The sequence below is a fragment of the Bos taurus genome, chromosome 25 (genome assembly GCF_002263795.3).
Source record: "Bos taurus isolate L1 Dominette 01449 registration number 42190680 breed Hereford chromosome 25, ARS-UCD2.0, whole genome shotgun sequence".
In the NCBI taxonomy this organism is placed as follows: Eukaryota; Metazoa; Chordata; class Mammalia; order Artiodactyla; family Bovidae; genus Bos; species Bos taurus.
In genome coordinates, this window is record NC_037352.1 from 2797274 (window position 1) to 2824556 (window position 27283).

Consider the following 27283-nt stretch of genomic DNA (forward strand, 5'->3'; position numbering starts at 1 on the left):
CAGTTCTCCTGGGTATATACCCAGAAGGGGTACTGTGGGGACATATTTTAGTTTTATGTTTAACTTATTTTTTTGCTGTACCACCAAGTGGCTTGCAGGATTCCAGTTCTCCAACCAGGTCTTGAACCTGGGCCACGGCAGTGAAAGCATCCAGTCCTAATCACTAGCCCTCCAGGGAATTCCCATGCATGCTCAGTCACTTTAGTCACGTCCCACTCTTTGCAACTCTATGGACTGTAGCCTGCCAGTCTCTGTCCATGGGATTCTCTAGGTAAGAATATTGGAATGGGTTGCCATGCCCTCCTCCAGGGGATTTTCCTGATCCAGGGATCAAACCCGTGTCTCCTGCATCTCCTGCATTGCAGGCAGATTCTTTTACTGCTGAACCACTGGAGAAAAGGTTAGGAAATTCCCAGTTTTATGTTTAATTTTTGAGCAACAAACTTTTCTATTGGGTCTGAACTATTTTATAAGCATACCTTGTTTTTATTACACTGTTTTATTGCCCATCACAGATAATGCATTTTTACAAATTGAAAGTTTGTCACAACCCTGTGTCAGCAAATCTAATAGCACCATTATCCCAACAACATTTTCTCACTTTTTGTTTCCATGTCATGTTTTGACAATTCTCACAGCATTTTAAGCTGTTACGTTATTATATTTGTTATGGTGATCTATGATCAGTGATCTATTACAACTGGTACTGTTGTAATTGTTACAGCATTTTTTAGATATAATGCTATTGCATACCTAATGGGTCTTCCCTGGTGGCCCCCTGGCTAAGACTTCACAATTCCACTGCAGGGAGCACGGGTTCAATTCCTGGTCAGGGAACTAAGAGCAAAAAAAAAAAAAAAAAAAGATTGCAGTATTGTGTAACTATAACTTTTATATGCACTGGGAAAACAAGAAAATTCTGTCACTATCTCTGCTGTGATGTTTGCTTTGTTGCAGGGTCTGGAACTGAACCCTCAGTATCTCCAGGGTATGCTTATATGTTCTCATCAGGGGTTCCTTTTTTTTCTTTCTTCTTGCCAACACTAGCTATTTTTCTATTTTGCATTATTGTAGCTATTTAAATGAGTATAAAGTGCTTTTTCATTAAGTTTTTGATCTTCATTCCCCCAGTGACTAATGATATGAGCAGCTTTTTATATGTTTGTTCTCTTCTTTGAAGAAATGTCTCTTTGAGTCCTTTGGCCATTTTATTTTATATAGTTTTATATTTATTTATTGATTGATTGATTGGCTGCACTGGGTCTGTGTTGCTCCTTGTGGGCTTTCTCTAGTTGCAGCGAGCAGGGCTACTCTCCAGGTGTGGTGCTTGGGCTTCTCATTGCAATGGCGTTTCTTGTTTCTGAGCACAGACTCTAGAGCATAGGCTCAGTAGTTGCGGTGCACAGGCTTAGTTGCTTCACGGCCTGTGGCATCTTCCCGGACAAGGGATCCAGCTTGTGTCCTCTGCCTTGGAGGCAGACTCTCAACCACTGGACCATCAGAGAAGTCCTCTTTGGCCATTTTAAAATTGGGTTGTTTGTCTTTTTAATTGTGGAAATTCATTATATTTTCTGAATATTAACCCTTATACAATGCATGATTTTTAAGTATTTTTTCCTTTTCTGTAGATTTTCTTTTCATTTTCTTGACAATGCCCTGTTGTGCACAAAATTTCAAAATGTTGATGAGGTCCAGTTTATCTTTTTTTTTTATTTTGTTGCTGTAGCTTTGGTGTTATATCTAAAAATCCATTGTCAAATCCAAGTTGATGATGATATACCTGTATGTTTTTTTCTAAAGGTTTTACAGTTTTAACTCTTATATTTAGGTCATGGATCCATCTTCATTAATTTTTGTGTATAGTATGAGGTATTGGTCCAACTTGCTTCTTTTGCATATGGCTACGCAGTTGACCCAACATCATTAGTTGAAGAACCTCTTCTTTCCCTCATTGAATAATCTTGTAACCTTTATTGAAAATCAGTTGGCCATGGTATATGAGTTTATTTCTGGGGTCATGCCAACATCCATTGGATCATAGTAAAAGCAAGAGAGTTCCAGAAAAACATCTACCTCTGCTTGATTGACTATGCCAAATCCTTTGACTGTGTGGATCACAACAAACTGTGGAAAATTCTCAAAGAGATGGGAATACCATATCTCCTTACCTGCCTCCTGAGAAATCTGTTTGCAGGTCAAGAAACAACAGTTAGAACTGGACATGGAACAATATGCCACCAAATCTGGAAAACTCAGCAGTGGCCACGGGACTGGAAAAGATCAGTTTTCACTCCAATCCCAAAGAAAGGCAATGCCAAAGAATGTTCAAACCGCACAACTACACTCATCTCACATGCTAGCAAAGTAATGCTCAACATTCTCCAAGCCAGGTTTCAATAGTACGTGAACCGTGAACTTCCAGATGCTCAAGCTGGTTTTTAGAAAAGGCAGAGGAACCAGAGATCAAATTGCCAACATCCCCTGGATCATCAAAAAAGCAAGAGAGTTCCAGAAAAACATCTACTTCTGTTTTATTGACTGTGCCAAAGCCTTTGACTGTGTGGATCACAACAAACTGGAAAATTCTTCAAGAGATGGGAATCCCAGACCACCTTACCTGCCTCCTGAGAAATCTGTATGCAGGTCCAGAAGCAACACTTAGAACCAGATATGGAACAACAGACTGGTTCCAAATTGGGAAAGGAGTACATCAAGGCTATATATTGTCACCCTGTTTATTTAACTTATATGCAGAGTACATCATGTGAAATGCTGGGAGGGATGAAGCACAGCTGGAATCAAGATTTCTGGGAGAAATATCAATAACCTCAGATATGCAGATGACATGACCCTTTTGGCAGAAAGCGAAGAGGAACTAAAGAGCCTCTTGATGAAAGTGAAAGAGGAACGTGAAAAAGCTGGCTTAAAACTCAACATTCAAAAAGCTAAGATCATGGCATCTGGTCCCATCACTTCATGGCAAATAGATGAGAAAACAATGGAAACAGTGAAAGACTTAATTTTGGGGGCTCCAAAATCACTGCAGATGGTGACTGCAGTCATGAAATTAAAAGACGCTTCCTCCTTTAAAGAAGAGTTATGACCAACCTAGACAGCATATTAAAAACCAGAGAGATTACTTTGCCGACAGAAGTCCATATAGTCTGAGCTATGGTTTCTCCAGTAGTCATGTATGGATGTGAGAGTTGGAGTATAAAGAAAGCTGAGTGCCAAAGAATTGATGCTTTTGAATTATGGTGTTGGAGAAGACTCTTGATAGTCCCTTGGACTGCAAGGAAATCAAACCAGTCAATCCTAAAGGAAGTCAGTCCTGAATATTCATTGGAAGGACTGATGTTGAAGCTGAAACTCCAATACTTTGGCCACCTGATTCGAAAACTGACTCATTTGAAAAGACCCTGATACGGGGAAAGGATGAAAGCAGGAGGTGAAGCAGACGACAGAGGATGAGATGGTTGGATGGCAATACCGACTCGATGGACATGAGTTTGAACAAGCTCCAGGAGCTGGTGATGCACAGGGAAGCCTGGCATGCTGCCTTCCATGGGTTGCAAAGAATCAGACACGACTGAGCCACTGAACTGAATTCTATTCTAGATGTCTATATGTCTCCCCTTAGGTCAGTATCATGTCATTATGATAGTAGAAACTTTAGTTCTCTGACCAGGGATTGATTCTGTGCCCCCTGAATTGTGGGCTCAGACTTTTAACCACTGGACTGCCAGGTCCAGTAATCATCTTCTTAATGAGCTGTTGGATCTGGTTTGTTAGTATTTTGTTGAGAATTCTTGTAACTGGATGCAGAAGAGATATCAGCTGGTAGTTTTCTTTCCTGGTGGTATCTTTGTAGCCAGTTTATTTTTGACAAAGATGCAAAAGCAAGTCAGTAGAGAAAGGTTAGACTTCAATAAATTATGTTTGGACATCCATATGCAAAAAATGAATCTCTGTCTAAACCTCACACATTAGGAACTTCCCTGGTGGCCCAGTGCTTAAGAATCTATCTACCTTCCAGTGACATGCATGGGGCAGCTGTGCCAATGAGCCACAACTACTGAGTTTGTGTGCCACAGCTAGAGAGAAGCCGCAGGTGGTAATTAGAGAAGCCCACACATTACAATGAAAGATCTGCATGCTGCAACAAAGGTCCCTCTTGCCACAAATAAATGAATGTTAAAAAATAAAACAGAGACTTCCCTGGTGATTCAATGGGTAAGACTCTGAGCTCCCAACGCAGGGGCCCTGGGTTGGATCCCTGGTCAGGGAGCTAGATCCCATATGCTGCAAGGAAGAGTTCATGCGCTGCAACTACAGACCCCACATACTGCAACTAAAGACCTGGCGTGGCCAAATAAATAAATACACATATAAAAATAAATAAACCCCACACCTTATACAAAAGTAACCTATAATGGCTCATAGTCCCAAATATAAAATCTAAAATAATACAACTTTTAGATGTATGCAGGTAAAAATCTTTGTGACTCTGCCATTAAGCCACGAGTTCCTTGACATGACATCAAAGCATAATACATAAAAGAAAAAACTTGGTTAAAATTTTTAAAATTTCATATGAAATACACTTAGAATAATGAGAAGCCTGCTTTGAAAAGAGTCTGGTAGTTCTTCAAAAGACTAAACATCTATATGACCTAGCAGTTCCATAACTATGTATGTATACAAAGGAATCAAAACATGTCTACACAAAAAGCCACTGACAAATGTCCATTAGCAGCATTTTTGATAATACTCAAAAGTGGAAACAACCCAAATATCATTCAGAAATAAAGGAGTAGAATACTAAGTTATGCCTTAAAATGAACAAGCCTTGAAAACATGATAATGCAAAGAAGCCAATCACACAGGATCACATACAATATGAATCTTTTTACATGAAATGTCCAGAATGGATAAATTTCTGTGGGCAGAAAATAGACTGGTTGTTATCTTGAGCTGAGGGAGAGGGAGGAATATTGAGCAAGAAAGGTAATAGATATGAAGTTTCATTTGAAGATGATGAAAATGTTCTAAAATTTATTATGCAGATGGTTTGCACAACTCTATAAATATCCCCAAATCTATCCATTGTATAAATAGGTGAATTGTATAGTTTGTGAATTATATCACTAAATCTGTTATAAAAAATAAGAATAAAAAGACGAGCTGTTGACAGGGAAAATATATTTGAATATCACCTATCTGACAAAGGACTTGTATCCAGAATATACGAAGCAATCTCAAAACCCGGTTTTAAAGTGGGTGAAAAATGTAAACAGACATTTCAACAAAGAGGATATACAGATGGAAAATAGCAAATGGTAGTTATCAGTATCATAGCTATCAGAGAAATGAAATTAAAACCACAGTGAGATATCATGATACACAGAATGAGCAAAAAAGAAAATATTGACAACATCAATTGCTGACAAGAATGTGGAAAAACTGGATCAACTCATCCATTGGTGGAGGTAATAAAATGATACAACTACTCTGGAAGACAGCTTGGTAGTTTCTTATAAAGTTTCTCAAAAAGGTGAACACAGAATTACTATATGAACCCATAATTCCACTCCTACGTATATACTGGAAAGAACTGAAGACATATTTTCAAAAACAAACTTGCACATCAGTGCTCACAGGAGCACGATTCACGACAATCTAAAGGTTAAATTACCCAAGTGTTCATCAACTGATGATTGAATGAACAGAATGAATTTAGTACTGATACATACATATGACAGCATGGATGAAGCTTGAAAACAGTGTGCTAAGTGAAAAAACGCAGGTCCCAAAAGGTCACAGATTATATGATTCCATATATATGAAATACCTGGAAGTGGCAATTCCATAGAGACAGAAGGGAGACTAGTGGTTGCCAGAGGATGGAACAAGGGAGAATGGGGAGTAACTATGTAATGGGTGGGGAGTTTTGTGATAATGAAAATATTGTGGAAGTAAACAGGGGTAATTATTGGACAATCTTCTGAATATACTAAAAGTCACTGGAATGAACATTTAAAATGGTTAAAAATGTGAATTTTGTTATGTGAATTTTATCTTAATAAAAATTTGAAAGACACTGGGGGCCTCCCTGGTGACTCAGTGGTAAAGAACCTGCCTGCCAATGCAGGAGACACAGGTTCCATCCCTGGTCCGGGAAAATCCCACATGCTGTGGGGCAACTTAAGCCTGTGTGTGGCCACAACTACTGAGCCTGTGCTCTAGAGTCCATGCGCACAAGAGAAGCCACCTCAATGAAAACCCACCTCTATGAGAAGCCTGCTCACCATAACTAAAGAGTAGCTCGCCACAGCTAGAAAAAAGCCTGTGCAGCAATGAGGACCTGGCACAGCCAAAAGTAAAGAAATAAAAAAATTTTAATTTAATAAAAAATTTAAAAGACACTAAAAACTTTTCCTAATTGGATTTTTCTAATTGTAAAGGAAAACATTCTTATTGTATTTAGCCAAACAATATAGAAGTCTATTTCAGAAGAAGTTAATCATACTTCTTGGGGGCAGGGACTTCTGTTTGGCTAGTCTATGCCTCCTTTCTATTTCTTTCTTAGTAATATAAAAAGCAGAGAGTTCTGACAAAACGTGGTCCACTGGAGAAGGGAATGGCAAACCACTTCAGTATTCTTCCTTTGAGAACCCCATGAACAGTATGAAAAGGCAAAAAGGTATGACACTGAAAGATGAACTCCCCAGGTCGGTAGATGCCCAATATGCTACTGGAGAAGACTGGAGAAATAACTCCAGAAAGATGAAGAGATGGAGCCAAGGCAAAAAGAACACCCAGTTCTGGGTGTGACGGGTGATGGAAGTAAAGTCCAATGGTATAAAGAGCAATATTGCATAGGAACCTGGAATGTTAGGTCCATGATTCAAGGAAAATTGGAGGTGGTCGAACACGAGATGGCAAGAGTGAACATTGACATTTTAGGAATCAGTGAACTAAAATGGACTGGAATGGGTGAATTTAACTCAGATGACCATTATATCTACTACTGTGGGCAAGAATCCCTTAGAAGAAATGGAGTAGCCATCATAGTCAATGGAAGAGTCCGAAATACAGTACTTGGATGCAATCTCAAAAATGACAGAATGATCTCTGTTCGTTTCCAAGGCAAACCATTCAGTATCACAGTAATCCAAGCCTATGCCCTGACCAGTAATGCTGAAGAAGCTAAAGTTGAACGGTTCTATGAAGACCTACAAGACCTTCTATAACTAACACCCAAAAAAAGATATCCTTTTCATTATAGGAGAATGGAATGCAAAAGTAGGAAGTCAACAGTTACCTGGAGTAACAGGCAAATTTGGCCTTGGAGTACAAAATGAAGCAGGTCAAAGTTTAACAGAGTTTTGCCATGAGAACACACTGATCATAGCAAACACCCTCTTCCAACAACACAAGAGAAGAGTCTACACATGGACATCACCAAATGGTCAATACTGAAATCATATTGATTATATTCTTTGCAGCCAAAGATGGAGAAGCTCTATACAGTCAGCAAAAACAAGACCGGGAGCTGACTGTGGCTCAGACCATGAACTCCTTATTGCCAAATTCAGACTTAAATTGAAGAAAGTGGGGAAAACCACTAGACCATTCAGGTATGACCTAAATCAAATCCCTTACAATTATACAGTGGAAGTGAGAAATAGGTTCAAGGGATTAGATCTGATAGACAGAATGCCTGAAGAACTATGGACTGAGATTTGTGGCATTGTACAGGAGGCAGTGACAAAGACTATCCCCAAGAAAAAGAAATGCAAAAAAGCAAAATGGCTGTCTGAGGAGGCTTTACAAATAGCTGAGAAAAGAAGAGAAGCTAAAGGCAAAGGAGAAAAGGAAAGATATACCCATTTGAATGCAAAGTTCCCAAAGAATCACAAGGAGAGATAAGAAACCCTTCTTTAGTGATCAATGCAAAGAAATAGAGGAAAACAATAGAATGGGAAAGACTAGAGATCTCTTTGAGAAAATTGGAGATACCAAGGGAACATTTCATTCAAAGATAAGCACAATAAAGGACAAAAATGGTATGGACCTAACAGAAGCAGAATATATTAAGAAGAAGTGGCAAGAATACACAGAAGAACTATACAGAAAAGATCTTCATGACCCAGATAACCACGATGGTGTGATCACTCACCTAGAGCCAGACATCCTGGAATGTAAAGTCAAGTGGGCCTTAGGATGCATCACTAAAAACAAAACTAGTGGAGGTGATGGAATTCCAGTTGAGCTATTTCAAATTCCAAAAGATGATGCTGTGAAAGTGCTGCACTCAATACGCCAGCAAATGTGGAAAACTCAGCAGTGGCCACAGGACTGGAAAAGATCAGTTTTCATTCCAATCCAAAAGAAAGGCAATGCCAAAGAATGTTCAAACTACCATACAATTGCATTCATTTCACATACTAGCAAAGTAATTCTCAACATTCTCCAAGCCAGGTTTCAACAGTACGTGAACTGTGAACTTCCAGATGTTCAAGTTGGTTTTAGAAAAGGCAGAGGAACCAGAGACCAAATTGCCAACAGCTCTTGGGTCATCAAAAAAGCAAGAGAGTTCCAGAAAAACATCTACTTCTGCTTTATTGGCTATGCCAAAGCCTTTGACTGTGTGGATCACAACAAACTGGAAAATTCTTCAAGAGATGGGAATCCAAGACCACCTTACCTGCCTCCTGAGAAATCTGTACACAGGTCAGGAAGCAACAGTTAGTACCGGACATGGAACAACAGACTGGTTCCAAATTGGGAAAGGAGTACATCAAGGCTGTATATTGTCACCCTGCTTATTTAACTTATATGCAGAGTACATCATGAGAAATGCTGGACTGGATGAAGTACAATCTGGAATCAAGATTTCTGGGAGAAATATCAATAATCTCTGATCTGCAGAGGACATCACTCTTATGGCAGAAAGTGAAGAGGAACGAAAGAGCCTCTTGATAAAAGTGAAAGAGGACAGTGAAAAAGCTGGCTTAAAATTCAACTATCAGAAAACTAAGATCATGGCATCTGGTCCCATCACTTCATGGCAAATAGATGGGAAAACAATGGAAACAGTGAGGAACTTTATTTTGGGGGGCTCCAAAATCACTGCAGATGGTGACTGCAGTCATAAAATTAAAAGATGCTTGCTCCTTAGAAGAAAAGCTATGACCAACCTAGAAAGCATATTAAAAAGCAGAGGCATTATTTTACCAGCAAAGGTCCATCTAGCCAAAGCTATGGTTTTTCCAGTAGTCATGCATAGATGTGAGAGTTGGACTATAAAGAAAGCTGAGTGCCAAAGAATTGATGGTTTTGAACTGTGGTGTTGGAGAAGACTCTTGAGAGTCCCCTGGACTGCAAGGAGATCCAACTGGTCAATCCTAAGGAAATCAGTCCTGAATATTCATTGGAAGGACCAATGTTGAAGCTGAAATGCCAATACTTTGACCACCTGATGCAAAGAACTGACTCATTTGAAAAGACCCTGCTGCTGGGAAAGATTGAGGGCTGGAGGAGAAGGGGACGACAGAGGATGAGATGGTTGAATGGCATTACCAACTCAATGGACATGAGTTTTGGTAGGCTCCGGGAGTTGGTGATGGCCAGGGAAGCCTGGCATGCTGCAGTCCATGGGGTCGCAAAGAGTCAGACATGACTGAGCGACTGAATTGAACTAAATACAAAAAGCACCTATATTGTTGGGGCTATCTGATGTGATGTGATGTCATATGATGTATTAATCAGATTATATCAAAATTAAGGATGTATCTTCAGAGGTCAGCATAGACTAACCTAGGGGGAAGTATTTACAATATATCTACCTGGCAAAGTTTATCTAGACCATTCTAAGATCTACTGCAAATAAACCAGAAAAACATATAAGAACTAAAATTAAAGTGGGCAGAGGATGTGAAAAGGCAGTTTATAGAAGGAGAAATAAAAACTGCCAAAATGTTTATTAAAAAAATGGTCAATCTCACTAGTAATCAGAGAAATGCGAACTAATCTGAGGTAGCATTTTATACCCATAAAATTAGCATAAATTAGAAGATTTGGTGGTAGTAGGTGTTAGCTAGGATGGGGTTGTGGGAATCAGGACCCTTAATTTATAGCTTTGGGAGTTGTATGCTGTTACATCCTTTGGAAGAGTTCGGCAGTTTTTGTGGCTATATGGAGCCTCTGTGATAGAGGCTCATGTCCACAAAGGGACCTGTGTATGAACATTCACTGTAGCATTGTCTGTGGTTGCAGGAAATTGAGGTAATCTATATGTTGATCCCTAATAGAATGGATGAATAAAGGCATATTAAGCATTACAAACACTAAACTAAGGACTTCGCGGGTGGTCCAGTGGCTGGAGACTCCATGCTCCCAATGCAGGAGGCCCAGGATTAATCCCTGGTCAGGGGAACTAGATCCACATGCTGCAACAAAGACCTGGCACAGGCAAACAAATAAATAAAAATAAATACATATTTTTTGGGAAAACTCACTAAACTAAATGTCCACATAACAACATGGATATCTCTTTTGAAACATAAGTAATAACATTATGGGGAAAAGGAGTTGAAAGATAAGAAGCAGAATGGGAGGTATACCATAATAACATCAAGCAAATTTAAAACATCACATACAGAAAACAACATTACATGTTTTAGATGGATAACAATGCATACCCACACACTTACTTGTCAAACACATCAGACAGAGGAAGTGCCTATGAGAGAGTGAAGGGGAATGAGAGTGCGATTGGCAATAAAATGGAAAAGTAAATAAAATAAGAATTAGCAAAAGAGTGGTCTTACAGAGACCTGTAATCACATTTTATACAGTATTCCACAGAGGTAGATCATTTACTGAATTCCCCACTGATGGACATTGAGATTCTCTAGTTATTCATGCTGCTGCTGCTAAATCGCTTCAGTCGTGTCCGACTCTGTGTGACCCCATAGATGGCAGCCCACCAGGCTCCCCTGTCCCTGGGATTCTCCAGGCAAGAACACTGGAGTGGGTTGCCATTTCCTTCTCCAATCCATGAAAGTGAAAAGTGGAAGTGAAGTTGCTCAGTCGTGTCCGACTCTTAGCCATCCCATGGACTGCAGCCTACCAGGTTCTTTTGTCCATGGGATTTTCCAGGCAAGAGTACTGGAGTGGGTTGCCATTGCCTTCTCCAGTTTTTCATGAGTGTGGACTCTGTAGTCAAAATAGAGATAAAGTTTAGAAAGATAAAGGGGCTCTGCCATGTACCAACTAGTCCATGTGCCCTGGACAATTATCTACTACTTCTGAGCCTTAGTTCCTCTCTTGTAAAACAGGAAGGAGTGTGGTCATCATGGTAGTGTAGACTCCTGAGCAGAGCATCTGGCACACAGCAAACCTGCAGTGCTTGTGGTTACCGCAGTCATGTTGCAGATAGGCCCACAGGGCAGGGAGCCACCCTGGGCAGGGACCATGCCATCCTGCTTGCCTCCATACCCCAGCAGCACCTGGGACACTGTCTACCCTCAGTTGAGTGACATGGTTTCTAAGTCAGCAGTTTTGGGGGTAATTTATCCTCAATGACATTTAATGGCCGAATCAGGTTGCCAGTTAGCCTTTAAGTGTTTATTTAGCATCATTTGTAGATTATGCCTCTTCATATAGAATGAGGTGAATGTCTAAGGCTGAGACTTATGATCCTCTTAAGTCCAGAGATAGTGGCAATCCCTTTTACTCTATTCCCCCACAAATAAACACTCAAAGCCAACAACTTCCTGATGATGAGTTAAAAATACTAACTTCCTCATCAAAAAGAATAAAAGATCTAGTAATAAACTTAACCAAGGAGGTGAAAGATGTATAGTCTCAGAACTATAAAATGTAGAAGGAAATGGCAATATATATAAAAGGAAAATGAAGATGCTATAAAGAAATGGAAAGATATCTTGTGTTCATGGATTGGAAGAAATCATATTGTTAAAATGTCTGTACTACCCAAAGCGATCTACAGATTTAATGCAATCCCTATCAAAATACCCATGATATTTTTCATAGAACTGGAATAAATAATCCTGAGATTTATATGGAACCACAAAGACCCTGAATTACTAAAGCAATCTTGAGATAAAAGAACAAAGCTGGAGGTATCACACTCCTTGAGTTCAGACTATACTAAAAAGCTACAGTACTGAAAACAGTATAGTTCTGGCACAAAAATAGACATATAGATCAATGGAACAAAATAGCTCAGAAAGAAATCCATGCACTTATGATCAATTAATGTATGACAAAGGAGGGAAGACTATACAATTGAGAAAAGACTGTTTCTTTAATAAGTGGTGCTGGGAAAACTGGGCAGCTACATGTATAAAAAATGAAATTAGAACATTTTCTCACACTATATACAAAAATGAACTCAAAAGATTAAGGACTTAAAACCTCAAGCCATAAAATTCCTAGAAGAGTGTAGCAGAATACTCCTTTATATAAATCATAGCAATATTTTTTTTTGGATTTGTCTCCTAAAACAAAGGTTAAAAAAAAAAGCAAAAATAAATAAATGGGACCTAATTAAACTTAGAAGTTTTTGTGCAGCAAAGGAAACCATTGACAAAATGAAAAGACAATCTATTGGGGAAAATAATTGCAAATTACATGACTGGTAAGGGGTTTATATCCATCATATATAAACAGCTCAAACAACTCAATTTAAAAAAACAAATAACCCAATTTAAAAATGGGCAGAAGCCACGAATACACATTTTTTTTTCAGGGATGACTATTTTTATCACTGACATATTCTTTTTAGTTTTTAAAAATGATTTGTTATTTCTGGCTGCACTGGGTTTTTGCTGTTGCACGTGGTCTTTCTCTAGTTGGTGCGTGGGCTTCTGTTGCAGAATACAGGCTCTAAGCACAGGCTTCAGTAGTTTTGGCACATGGGCTTAGTTGCCTCACAGCATGTGGGATCTTCTTGGACCAGGGATCAAATCCATGTCCCCTGCATTGGCAGGTGGATTTTGAACCACTGGAACATCAGGGAAGCCCCAAACAGACATTTTTAAAAGTAGATATACACATAGCCAACAAACATGAAAAAACGCTCAACATCACTAATTCAGTTCAATTCAGTCGCTCAGTCATGTCCGACACTTTGCGACCCCATGAATCACAGCACACCAGGTCTCCCTGTCCATCACCAACTCCTGGAGTTCACTCAAACCCACGTCCATCGAGTCAGTGATGCCATCCAGCCATCTCATCCTCTGTCGTCCCCTTCTCCTCCTGCCCGCAATCCCTCCCAGCATCAGAGTCTTTTCCAATGAGTCAACTCTTCGCATGAGGTGGCCAAAGTATTGGAGTTTCAGCTTTAGCATCATTCCCTCCAAAGAAATCCCAGGGCTGATCTCCTTCAGAATGGACCGGTTGGATCTCCTTGCAGTCCAAGGGACTCTCAGGAGTCTTCTCCAACACCACAGTTCAAAAGCATCAATTCTTCGGCGCTCAGCCTTCTTCACAGTCCAACTCTCACATCCATACATGACCACAGGAAAAACCATAGCCTTGACTAGATGGACCTTTGTTGGCAAAGTAACATCTCTGCTTTTGAATATGCTATCTAGGTTAGTCATAACTTTTCTTCCAAGGAGTAAGCGTCTTTTAATTTCATGGCTGCAGTCACCATCTGCAGTGATTTTGGAGCCCCCAAAAATCAAGTCTGACACAGTTTCCACTGTTTCCCCATCTATTTCCCATGAAGTGATGGGACCAGATGCCATGATCTTCGTTTTCTGAATGTTGAGCTTTAAGCCAACTTTTTCACTCTCCACTTTCACTTTGATCAAGAGGCTTTTGAGTTCCTCTTCACTTTCTGCCATAAGGGTGGTGTCATCTGCATATCTGAGGTTATTGATATTTCTCCCAGCAATCTTGATTCCAGCTTGTGTTTCTTCCAGTCCAGCGTTTCTCATGATGTACTCTGCATATAAGTTAAATAAGCAGGGTGACAATACACAGCCTTGACATACTCCTTTTCCTATTTGGAACCAGTCTGTTGTTCCATGTCCAGTTCTAACTGTTGCTTCCTGACCTGAATATAGGTTTCTCAAGAGGCAGATCAGGTGGTCTGTTATTCCCATCTCTTTCAGAATTTTCCACAGTTTATTGTGATCCACACAGTCAAAGGCTTTTGCATAGTCAATAAAGCAGAAGTAGATGTTTTTCTGGAACTCTCTTGCTTTTTCCATGATCCAGCGGATGTTGGCAATTTGATCTCTGGTTCCTCTGCCTTTTCTAAAACCAGCTTGAACATCAGGAAGTTCACGGTTCACATATTGCTGAAGCCTGGCTTGGAGAATTTTAAGCATTACTTTACTAGCGTGTGAGATGAGTGCAATTGTGCAGTAGTTTGAGCATTCTTTGGCATTGCCTCTAATCATTGCTAAGTCGCTTCAGTCGTGTCCGACTCTGTGCGACCCCATAGACGGCAGCCCACCAGGCTTCCCCATCCCTGGGATTCTCCAGGCAAGAACACTGGAGTGGGTTGCCATTTCATAAAGAAATGCAAATCCAAAGCACGAGGTAATCACCTCATACCTGTCAGAATGGCTATTATTAATATAAAAAAGTCTACAAATAACAAATGTTGATGAGGGTGTGGAGAAAAGGGACCCCTAGTACACTGTTGTTAGAAATGTAAACTGGTGCAGCAATTATGGAAAACAGTATGGAGGTTCCTCAAAAAACTAAAAACAGAACTATCATATGATCAGCAATTCTGCTCCCAGGTATATATCAAAACAAAATGAAAACATGAATTTGAAAAGATGTATGCACTTCAATGTTCACAGTAGCATTCTTTATAATAGCTAAGATATAGAAACAACCTAACTGCCCATCAACAGATGAATGGATGAAGGTATGGTATATTTTTATAATGCCTATGTAACTTAGTCATAAAATATAATGAAATTCTTCCATTTGCAACAACGTGGATGATCTAAAGAGCATTATGTCTAGTGAAATGTCAGACAGAGAGAGACAAATACTCTATGTTATCACTTAGATGTTGGATCTAAAAAATAAAATGAATGAATATATCAAAACAGAAATAGACTCATAGACATAGAGAAGAAACTAGCGGTTACCAGTGGGAGAAGGAAAGGGGAACTGTAAGATAGAGGTAACGAATTAAGATGACCCAGGGATGGACCCTGCGTCTCAGGTATTGAACCCACAACATCTCCAGCATTGGCAGGCAGGTTCTTTACCCCTGTGCCACCAAGGAAGCGCTCTCAGCTGATAGAGGAGGTCACAAATGCACTTGGGGACCCACACCATGTCCTCCAAACTTTCTCCAGGAAGTAAGAACACAAAGTCAGCGCTTGTAAAGGTCATTTCATCTGCTCCCTCTCCTCTCTTCAATTCCCCTGATTGCTCTTTCCTTATCCATCTTCTTCTCCTCTTATACCCTGGATTCTCATTAGTAGAAATCTATGAATCTTCTACGGAAACATACCTTTGGCTTCAAGAGCCCATGTGACTCTGTCACACTGTCACTGGTGCTTGCTGGATCGAGTAGGGGGGAGAGTGTGAAATTAGGAAGGAAGCTGTGCTGCGTGGCTACTCTCCAGCCTCAAGAAGAGGGCTTTTAACCATGGGGTTGGCCCCATTTTACAAATGGCTATATGTAAAATAAACAATAAGCATATATTGTACAGCACAGGGAAATACAGCCATTATTTTGTAATAACTTTAAATGGAGCATAGTCTATAAAAAATATCTAGTCACTATGCTATGAGAGTCCCTTGGACTCCAAGGAGATCAAACCAGTCAATCCTAAAGGAAATTAACTCCGAGTGTTCATTGGGAGGATTGTTGCTGAAGCTGCAGCTCCAGTACTTTGTCCACCTGATGCCAAGGGCCAACTCATTGGAAAGGACTCTGATGCTGGGAATGATTGAGAGCAGGAGGAGAAGTGGGCAGCAGAGGATGAGATGAGATGGTTAGATAGCATTACTGACTCAATGGACATGAATGTGAGCAAACCCTGGGAGGTAGTGGAGGACAGAGGAGCCTGGCTTGCTATGGTCCATGTGGTCACAAAGAGTTGGACATGACATAGCGATGGAACAACAACATGTTGTACCCCTGAAACTAACATAATATTGTAAATCAATCATACTTAAAAAATACTAGCTTCTGCATAGAGTGGTATGTTTATGCCTAATGAGAAAACACTGTTTAACACTAAAGAGTCATTTTATTCCCATTTTATACTTGGTTTACTTGTCTACCAAGTGAGGATAAGACCACCTGCCATAGAAAGCATTGTAAGAACTAAGCTGGATCTTGTGAAAGTACCTGGAAAAGGATAAAATTATGTAACTAGTAATAATTTAAGGAATGCAGTTATTCTCACTGCTATTTCAATTAGTAATCTGTGTTTGGGGATGGAGTTCAGGTGAAAGAACCAGTCGGTTCTTCAGGGACTGCCTTGTTCCTGCATCCTGGCCATGCAAGTGCTTTGTGCTAATTGCCTGTGGGGGACAGAGGTCCCCCCTTGGGCTCTGCAGAATGAGCAGGAGTGAGCTGGGCTTCCAGGTGTCAGAGCCAGCACTCCTCAGAGGGCCAGGGCCAACCCCATGGTTAAAAGCCCTCTTCTTGAGGCTGGAGAGTAGCCACACAGCACAGCTTCCTTCCTAATTTCACACTCTCCCCCCTACTCGATCCAGCAAGCACCAGTGACAGTGTGACAGAGTCACATGGGCTCTTGAAGCCAAAGGTATGTTTCCGTAGAAGATTCATAGATTTCTACTAATGAGAATCCAGGGTATAAGAGGAGAAGAAGATGGATAAGGAAAGAGCAGTCAGGGGAATTGAAGAGAGGAGAGGGAGCAGATGAAATGACCTTTACAAGCGCTGACTTTGTGTTCTTACTTCCTGGAGAAAGTTTGGAGGACATGGTGTGGGTCCCCAAGTGCATTTGTGACCTCCTCTATCAGCTGAGAGCGCTTCCTTGGGGCACAGGGGTGAAGAACCTGCCTGCCAATGCTGGAGATGTTGTGGGTTCAATACCTGAGACGCAGGTTCCATCCCTGGGTCAGGAAGATCCCCTTGAGTAGGAAATGGTGACCCTCTTCCGTGTTCTTGCCTGGAAAATTCCACAGACAGAGGAGCCTGGCAGGCTACAGCCCATGGGATCACAAAAGAGTTAGACACGACTGGCACACAGACATACCAGCTAAGAAAAGAGATAGGAAAGGAAGATATTTAAACTTCACAGGGGAATTATAAAACTACAAATTAAGAATTTTTATGGAATAAAATTCATTTCTAGGATGTCTAGGAGAGAAACTGGAAAATTCTTATCCTGATCACACCACCCCCAAATAAAGACGCTTTTGTGTGCACATATGTGTCCTAGGAACAGAATCCTCCAGCAGAAAAGGGTCATGGCAGACTTTGGGATGGCCCAGTGCCCCTGGTCAGACAAATCTCTAAACTTAGACAAATTTCTAAGCAAAATCTTTAATTCCTTTTTCTCTTGCCAAAGAATTTGCCAATATTTTTTTCATGCCAAAATTTCAGAATGTCAAAGCACAGTTTCTCTTGCTTTTAATTTAAGCCTGTTTTTGCTTTTCATAGATAGGGAGAGCACCTGCTGTACGAGCAGCTGTCTTTGAAATCCCACCGTATAGCAAAGACATTAACTGGAAGAAAAAAAAACACCTCTCTTTAATCACTTCTTCTTAAACAAGTTAATGTCTTGGACATTTTCCATAATACCTATTTTCTCTTGCTTTTTCTTCCCTAAAAATCTGCACATGCTCCGTGTCCTTTCTAAAATGTCAGGCAAGTCAGGTAAGACCTTCCAATAAGGAACTGCCTATGCAAGACAGGGCAGAAAGCTTACTTCCTGACCCTCACATCAAGCACTCCTCTGTCCGATTTTCCTTTTGAAAACCTGCTGCAAACGGCCCTCCGTTTGCAGAGGATTGTACCACGGAGAGCTATTCCTGGAGCACCACGCTTATCCAGCTTTTTCCAGTCTGAGTTTGTGGTGGGGAGTTTTCATACATATTTGATGTACTGCCATTTAACCCTCTTTTAATTTTGTAAGATCCTACGCTCATTAGAATTGCCCTCTGAGCCATCCTGCATCCAGCATTCTTTTTCCAACAGTAGCATCAGAAATCAATTTAAGGGAGCGTGGTTGTATTCCCTGATGCAAACATCAGATGTAGAGTCCCCTCTAGACATCATTGATTCCCTTCATCTCCCTTTATGTTCCTTAAATTTTAATATATACCGTGATGCCTCTAAAGAGTAATAGTTTCCATAGTTTTACTATGAACTATGCCATTTTTTTCTTTTATTGATCCTATACTTACTTCCTTTAAAATTAAAACTCCTCTTTTCTAATTCTTGAATTCTGAGATTTGTGGGTGAAATTCTTGTTCACTCCATCAAACACTTCAAATCCACCTTAGACTTCATTCTTCTCAGTTCAGTTCAGTTCAGTTGCTCAGTCGTGTCTGACTCTTTGCAACCCCATGAATCTCAGCGCACCGGGCCTCCCTGTCCATCACCAACTCCCGGAGTTCACTCAAACTCATGTCCATTGAGTCGGTGATGCCATCCAGCCATCTCATCCTCTGTTGCCCCCTTCTCCTCCTGCCCCCAATCCCTCCCAGCATCAAAGTCTTCTCCAATGAGTCAATTCTTCGCATGAGGTGGCCAAAGTATTGGAGTTTCAGCTTCAGCATCAGTCCTTCCAATGATTATCCAGGACTGATCTCCTTTAGACTGGACTGGTTGGATCTCCTTGCAGTCCAAGGGACTCTCAAGAGTCTTCTCCAGCACCACAGTTCAAAAGCATCAATTCTTCGGCGCTCAGCTTTTTTCACAGTCCAACTCTCACATCCATACATACAATCTTCATCCTTCTAGGCAAAGTTTATTCTGCTGTGTGGCCCTTGTGTGCCATACTACCACAATGTTATCCTACATTGAAAACCTTATCTCCAGTCTTGACCAGGTCACCATGAAAAGATGAACTTAGAACTTAGATGCAAGATAGGCACAAACTGAGCTCTCAGGAGTATCACTGTCAAGTGTCTCTAAATAAATTAAATATTTAAAAATAAATCATATATAAAAACTTCTCTGCAAGGGAAAGGAATTCAGGATTAGGTTTCCTTATTTGTTTTTATTTTTTACGATTCCCTTTCTGTTTATTGCTGAAGCTGATGTTAAAGGAAGGCTTGAATTCTGAGAACTTGTACCCACATATGGGGAGTGCCAACAGCTCAGGAGCAATTTCCATAATAGGAGAAAGCCAACTCCAAATTCCATATCTGTTGAGGCTAATTTGCAAGTGGCCAACTGAGAATTGTGGTGAGATTTAGGGGAAGAACGGGCAGAAGCCTGGGCGAAGGTGGGCAACTACAGCATCCCGGATTAACTAAGAAGCAAGTCTTGGTTGCTTTTCTCAGTATCTTGAAAGTTCGAAACAAATTTACAGACAGGCCAAGATGGGAACCATTTATGCACACATGAGTGATTCCTAAAAATCCTTCTGTACCCAAACAAACTCCATGTAGGTGCTCCTAAATTACACCATAAATGGCACATGCTCTGAGTTCAGTGTTGTCCTCTCTGAGCTCCTCTTAAAACGCGAATAGTGCCAGATCAGCTTAACATTCCAGCTTACAAGAGAACTATTGTAATTGAGAACAAGAACTCTCAATTACAAGTTGAGAGACCCTTTAAGGGAGGAAAACATCCTGAAGAGCGTCAAGTTGCTGAATTCAAACTTGAAGTTATTACAGTCGTGTTTGCTTGGGGAGTTTGTGCAGATCAGGCCAAGAATCCAGCAGATATGGTGTTCCCTCCTGAATTTGCTGAGTGGCAGGGGTCAGCAACCTCCCACTCCAGGTATGCCCTGTCCTTTCCCCGTGCTGACTGGTTTATTCCTTGTTATGCACAGAGTGGGGACCAAAAGGAATTTGGGGATCACTGAGCAGCCACACAGCATCAGCCACCTGGAGACCAGATAACTTATGGAAGAAGACAGGCCATGTCTGTCTGTGTGTCTTTCTCCTCAAGGGACACAAGGGGACAGGAACTTCTAGGAGGAAGTAGGGAGATGGGTGTTAGGAAGAACAGAAATATGAGCTATCAGATTAGTAACTCAGCTCCCTTAAGACCCAAATGAATAGAATAGGCAGTCACTTCTTAAGGTATTAGGTAGAGAAAGGAAGGAGGGTTGAAAAGTGTTCTGAAATCTATATCATCCCTGACCCAGTAGAAGGACTACATTTCTGATCTAAAGAAACAGACAATTAGAAGAGATTTCCTACCTCACTTCTGGGTGGGATCTAGCATCAGAATCTCCAGTGTTTCTGCTGTTTACTGATGGAAAGGACAGTTCGTCGGGTTTTGGCCAAGAGATGTGGCCAAGTGATCCCTGTCTGGAGCACCAGGACCAGATGGCACACTCGCACATATCCCTTGAAGAACACCTCCCATGAAGCTACTCTTCGGGTGTGGCAGCCAAGGTTCCTGTGGACAGGTTATGGTCCAGAGGAGGAGGCAGAGCATTTACTGCCAGTCTTCAGTGTCCGGATGAGGACAGCTCACCCGATACTGTTTTTGTTTTCTTCTCAGATCCTTTTGTTTATTAGTCAAAGAAGGGGGAAGGGCTTTGGTTCATGATTTTCAGAAAAGCCTAGGTCTTGCCCAATGAAAGGAGATGGCAACTGGTCCATTATTAACAATAGGTAATTTTTGTTTATGAGATATTAAGAATTACTCCATCGTTTAAGGTGGGTACAGTGGTCATATACCTCAAAGTTTCAGAGATGGCCTCTGAAATCTTCTATTATCCTTTACTAATTATGGGCACTGGATAACTGATTTAACTGCCTTTGGAGCAAGCGTTGTTTCTATCTTTAGCCTGTTCCACCTGCACATGCTTGGGCTCGAGTGAAGTTTTGTCCTACATTTACCTCTTTTAAGCTCACATATTGGTATCTTCTGTATTTGGTGAGTCAGTCTGTCCATGCTGCCCATTCTTTGCATGATTTTATAAACTTATCACCTTCTCCCTCAAACTGCATCTTTCTAGACCAGGAGTTTTCACTTGGGGGCTGGTTAGGGATATAGAAAAGACAGGAAAAAAGTTATTAGAACCTTCTGGGGAGCTTTTCCAAATACAGCAAGTCTGCACAATCTTTCCCTGAGTACACCAAAACTTTGGCTGGATAAATCTGTATTTTTAGAATTTCCACATTTAGCTCCAATGGTCAACTCCTTCTATCCTGTTGTCATCACTGTGTTGAACTGAAGATCCAATCTTTTTGTTCTCTATAAGGCACTTTTTTCATTCCTGTAATAACTCACGTTTGATATTCACATGGAATAAAGTTTCCATTCATTGTAGGACTGGCAGTATTTGAGGATTGCATGAACACTTGCAATCATAAAGTTTAAACTGGTACTTAACTAAGAAGCTCAATGACATCAGAACCACACCGATGCAGATCCACCTAATCCAGCAGCTTCCTCTTCACTTGCTTTACTCCTGGTTTTCCCTGGACAGATTCCCCAAGTAACTGAAGGCAACCAAAGATGGAAAGGGCCAACAGCAGCTCCTTGGAAGGCTTCATTCTGATGGGTGTGTCTGACCATCCCCAGCTGGAGACGATCTTTTTTGTAGGCATCCTCTTCTCCTACTTGCTGACCTTGTTTGGGAACTCAGCCATCATCCTGCTTTTCAACCTGGATGCCCGGCTCCACACACCCATGTACTTCTTCCTCAGCAACCTCTCCTCCCTGGACCTTGCCTTTACTACTAGCTCAGTCCCCCAAATGCTGACCAACTTGTGGGGAGCAGACAAGACCATCAGCTATGGTGGCTGTGTGACCCAGCTCTATGTTTTCCTCTGGCTAGGGGCCACCGAGTGCATCCTGTTGGTGGTGATGGCATTTGACCGCTTCGTTGCGGTGTGCCGACCCCTGCACTACACCACCATTATGAATCCTCGGCTCTGCTGGCTGCTGGCTGCCATTGCCTGGTTGGGTGGCTTGGGCAACTCTGTGGTCCAGTCAACATTCACTCTGCAGCTTCCTTTGTGTGGGCACCGGAGGGTAGACAGCTTCCTGTGTGAGGTGCCTGCTATGATCAAACTGGCATGTGTTGACACGAGTCTCAATGAGGCTGTGCTCAACAGCGTCTGCACATTCTTCACTGCTGTCCCACTGAGCGTCATCCTGATCTCCTATTGCTACATAGCTCAGGCAGTGCTGAAGATCCGTTCAGCTGAGGGACGGAGGAAGGCCTTTAACACGTGCCTCTCCCATTTGGTGGTGGTGCTCCTCTTCTATGGCTCCGCTATCTATGGGTATCTGCTTCCAGCCAAGACCAGCAAGCAGGACCAGGGCAAATTCATCTCCCTCTTCTACTCTGTGGTCACACCCATGGTGAACCCTCTCATTTACACTCTGAGGAACAAGGAGGTGAAGGGGGCACTGAGGAGGCTGCTGGGGAAGGGAAGAGAAGTCAGCTAAAAGAAAGGAAAATGCCTTCATCATTTACCACCTTTTCCTCTCTACATGCTTTTTCTCATTCTCTCTCTGGCCAGGGCAACATGAGGAGTACTAACCCCGGTACGAGCTTATTCTCCACAGCACTAAGCTGTTGACCCATGGCTAGTGTTATTTCTTAGGTTTTACACTTATTTACCAAATATCCTCCTGTGGACCACAGATAACAGAGCAGAGGCTGCCATCAAGGCTCAGAGGTTGTTGACTTAGCTCATGGTTACTTCTGTTCACATGTTATTTTTACATATTCATTATGGGTAATAAATATTACATGTGTAGTATTGTATTTTAGAGAATTTTGTACATTTCTAAATTCTGTACTTTTCCTAATTCTCCACTTGCAGTATCTTATATAGTTCCATAAAATCAGGCCAGAACCCAAGAACTTCACCTTTGCACCTGATCCATCCATCATCTTTTTCCATCTCTTTGTCTCTTCTTAATATTTCAGTCTGTCTGCCCTCACTCCCTACCCACATGCCTCTGTCATTGTTTACCCTCTCCTTTATGTCTACATCCCACTTTCCCTTTTGCCTCATCCAATCCTGAAGGAAGACCATTTTTCTTTTTTTGGCTAGGCCCTGAGACTTGTAGAAACTTAATTCCCCTACCAGGGATGGAACCCATGCCCTCTGGAGTGGAAGCATGGAGTCCTAACCACTGGACCACCAGGGAATTCCCAAGACTATTTTTCTTTCAATTAAATAGTTTCATTTAAATCATTTTCTCACTGGGCCTTCCCTGTGTCCAGTGGTTAAGACTATGTGCTTCCACTGTAGGGAACAGGGGTTCAATCCCTGGTCAGAGAACTAAGATCCTGCATCCTCTGTGGCCAAAAATAAAGAAATAAAAATAAATCATTTCTTCACCAAAGTCCCAGCCATCAGGTTTGCTACCAGCATTTGGATATGCTAGTGTGGTCAGTGGTTATGGAATGCTCTGCGATTCCTTAAGCAAGTTTAAGAGCCCAGGAAAGACTGTCCATCTGTAAAGCATCTCCTCTGTCTCATGATCTAGTCCTTCACCCCTTAAGTTTCTGGAATTCAGTAATCAGTCCTGCACACCATAACTCAGCAAAGAACTCAGGTACTGGAATCAGAATGCCAGTTTGTGATTCTTCACATCACTAGAATTGCCAAGGAAATCCACTCCTGCCACCACAGCCCATGTGTTCTTTTCCCAGGGAGGAAAGCTGGGTTGATATGAGAAAGTTGCTTGGCAAAACATTACCAGAGAAAAGGAGATCAATTCATTTTAGGGCTATTTTCTAGAGTCTTGTTCCTCCCACAGCACCTAAACACATGCTTTATACATAGTAGATGCTCTAAATACTTTTGTGAGTTAATTAACAAGGCTCATGAGTCTTCCTTTTTCACACTAGGAGCTAAATACATCAAGTGAACCATTTTCACATTTGCCACTTTGGGGTCATCTGGTCAATTGGACAATGCTGAACAAACAATGACAAATTTCCCCTCTTTCCATATTTCCATGCCTCCCAAAGACATCTAATTATATTGTCCCAGCCTGAATCTGTTTTTCCAGTTTCAGATCAGGGCCATGACCTATTTTCTCAGTTCCTTACACAGTAATACTGAGCTATGTCTCCAGGACTTACCACTTATCAACATTATCTTGGTCAACTCATTAAAGTCTGGAGTCTTGCAGACTCAAAATTTCTATTCATCAGCACACTCAGATAAGATGCGTTTCTCAGGACGCAGAATCACAATGACCAAGCTCCTAAAGGTGATATATAAACCAGAATGCCAACTGATTAATTTATGAGAACAGTACTTTCCAAGGAGTTATGTGTATGTTCAGTTGTTCAGTTTTGTCTGACTCTTTGCAACCCTTTGGACTGTAGCCCGCCAGGCTCCTCTGTCCATGAGAATTTTCAGGCAAGAATACTGGAGTGGAGTGGGTTGCCATTTCCTCCTCTAGGGGATCTTCCTGACCCAGGGATCAAACCAGTGTCACCTGTGCCTCCTGCATTGCAGGGAAGATTCTTTACCCGCTCAGCCACTGCAAACTTACTTGGGGGAAAATATAAAGAAAATAAATAGGCATTCTGTTCAAACACTTCAGAGTTCTGCAGAGTTTCCCTATGGAAAGTACAGGACAGTTTAAATCTAACTTGCAGTTAGGGGCATGGTAAGACAGAATTAGAGGGAGGAGAAAAAGCTTGAGACGTGAATGCATCATGGGGACAACATACACCATCATCAAAGTGCACATGTGTTTGTCCTCCATTCTCAATGGTGGGCATGAAACAAAGTCAAAAATAGGAAGAGCTGAAGCCAACACAACATTGCAAAGCAATTATCCTCCAATTAAAAATTAATTTTTAAAAAATTGGGAAAAACAATTAAATGTGAGGGCAGCTCCTTGTTTTGAGGACTTTTATGTTCCATTTCTAGGTTTCAGATGAAAAAAATATGTTTGATGCCTTATTCAGTCGGAAATTCAAAAAAAAAAAGAAAAATGAAATACCAAGAAGTATAAAAGGTTCACCAACGTTAGTAAAATAGAACTGTACAGCATTTGAAGATGCTGGTCTGGTCAGTGGATTTAAGTAAGTTTAATATCCCGTCTCAGAGAGCCCTTCAGAATCTGTTCAGATCCTAACCTCCACTGTAAACTGGCAAAATGAGTTCGGTGACTAAGTTTTGAAACTTCCAATGAAAATAGTCAGTCCTTCCCCTGTCTTCACAGCCTTCAAGCTCAATCCCACAGCTGTGGTTAGACGTTGGAATAAAGGAGATGATGAGAAATAGGAACTGAAAAGTGACTTTGGCTTGGTAAACTTATGCTGTATTATGTGAGTGTGAAATTACAGGCTAATGATTGGGTGAAAAGGTCGTTTATTTGACTATAAAGATGATTTGAACACATTGACTTTACTGGGTACTTACCCTGGGCTAGGTAACAATCTAAACTCTTTACATGAATCTCCTCTAATCCTCATGATAACCTATACCATCCCCATTTTAAGATGAGCACATTGTAGCCCAAGGGGAAACATGCTCACAGCACACAGTAGTAGGGCTGGGAATAAGACCCAAATGCATTTGACTCTAAAACTTGTGCCTCTTCCAATTTTTTTTCTTTTTGAGATAATCATAAACCTACAGAAAAGTTGGAAGCATGATATAAAGGGTTTTCCCCTCCCCAGATCATTTGAGAGTAAGTTGACAATATGATACTCTGTCTTCCCTCAAATATTTTATGGTGTATCTATAACAAACAAGGACATTCTCCTATAGGACCTCCATGTAGACATCAAAATTACTAAATGAGCATCAATACATTATACTATTTAATCCTGAGACCCCATTCTGCTTTTATCAGTGGTCCCTGTGTGTCTTTCATAGCAAAAGGATTCTGTTCCAAATCACATATCGCATGTAACTGTCATGTCTCCTTAGTCTCTGTCAGTCTGAAATGGTTCCTCCATCTTTTCTTCACTTTTGGGACCCTGACACTTTAAAAGATCATCGAGTTATTCAGTGGGACATATCCCTGTTTGAGTTTATGGCTCCTTATAGTTAGATTCAGGTTATCTTTGTCAGGAACTCCTCAGACGTGATGTTGCCTTCTTCTCATTGCATGCTATCAGGTGATGCTACGGACTGAATTATCTACCATACCCCAAACTCATACATTGAAGCCCTAAGCCCCAATACAATTAATTGCATTTGGTCATAAGACCTTTAGGAAGTAATTAGAGTTAAGGGATATCACAAGGGTGTGCCCGCTCCCCAGTCTGATGGGATTGGTGACCTTACAAGGAGAGGAAGGAGAGGAAGGTCTTTCTCCACACACTGAAAGGAAAGCAAGCTTCTGTAAGCCAGGAACAAGCCCTCACCGGGAACAGTTCTTCCAGAACCTTAACCTTGGGTTTCCAGGGTCCATAATTGTGAGAAAATTAATTCCTGTTTTTCAAGTCACTCAGTCTATGGTAGTCAGTTGTGGCAGCCCAAGCAAGCTAAGTGGTGTAAATTTCAGTGTCTCTCATTGTTAATGATGTTACTTGGATCACTAAGTGAGGATGGTGTCTGTTAGACTGTTCCATTATTTCCTACTTTGTAATTAAGTATTTTATGGGGAGGTACTTTGAAACCGAGGCTTCCCAGGTGTCACTAGTGGTAAAGAACCCGCTTATCAACGCAGGAGACCTAAGAGATGTGGGTTCAATCCCTGGGTTAGGAAGATACACTGGAGGAAGGCGTGAAAACCCACTCCAGTATTCTTGCCTGGAGAATCCCATGGACAGAGGAGCCTGGCAAACTACTGTCCATGGGGGCACAAAGAGTTGGAAATGACTGAAGTGACTTAGCATGCGCACATGCACTTTCAAACTACTTACATATCCTGATACTAATTAAACTCAGTTTACTCTTTTATTTATGTATATCTTACAGAATCAATGTTTCCTGTTTTATTCTATGGTTTATAACTTGTTAATATCATTATATTGTTCTCCCCTGTTTAACCACTGGGAGTCCATTCAAGCTGACTTTTGTTTTTTTGACTTGTCCCCATATGCCTTGAGCATTTCTTGCTTGCTTCCACATCAAGATGTCCCAGGTTTATGTTTTATTAACCCTCTATGACACTCTTTTTCATCACCTGAAAAATGAATATAGTAGATGGCAGGAACAA

At 41.1% G+C, this 27283-nt stretch overlaps 1 protein-coding gene across 2 annotated transcripts; it reads left to right on the forward strand.

Annotated features, from left to right (window-relative positions):
* Nucleotides 1–16102: 16102 nt before the first annotated feature.
* On the forward strand, nt 16103–22923 carry OR2C1 (olfactory receptor family 2 subfamily C member 1). 2 transcript variants are annotated; one of them, XM_059881138.1, is made up of 2 exons: nt 16103–16117; nt 21644–22923. In XM_059881138.1, the coding sequence occupies exons 1-2, from the start codon at nt 16103–16105 to the stop codon at nt 22580–22582; spliced, it is 954 nt and encodes a 317-aa protein (XP_059737121.1). In that variant the 3' UTR covers nt 22583–22923. The 2 variants fall into 2 exon arrangements, with proteins under 2 accessions (XP_059737121.1, NP_001377667.1); NM_001390738.1 differs by lacking the exon at nt 16103–16117 and having other exon boundaries at nt 21644–22582.
* Nucleotides 22924–27283: the final 4360 nt, after the last annotated feature.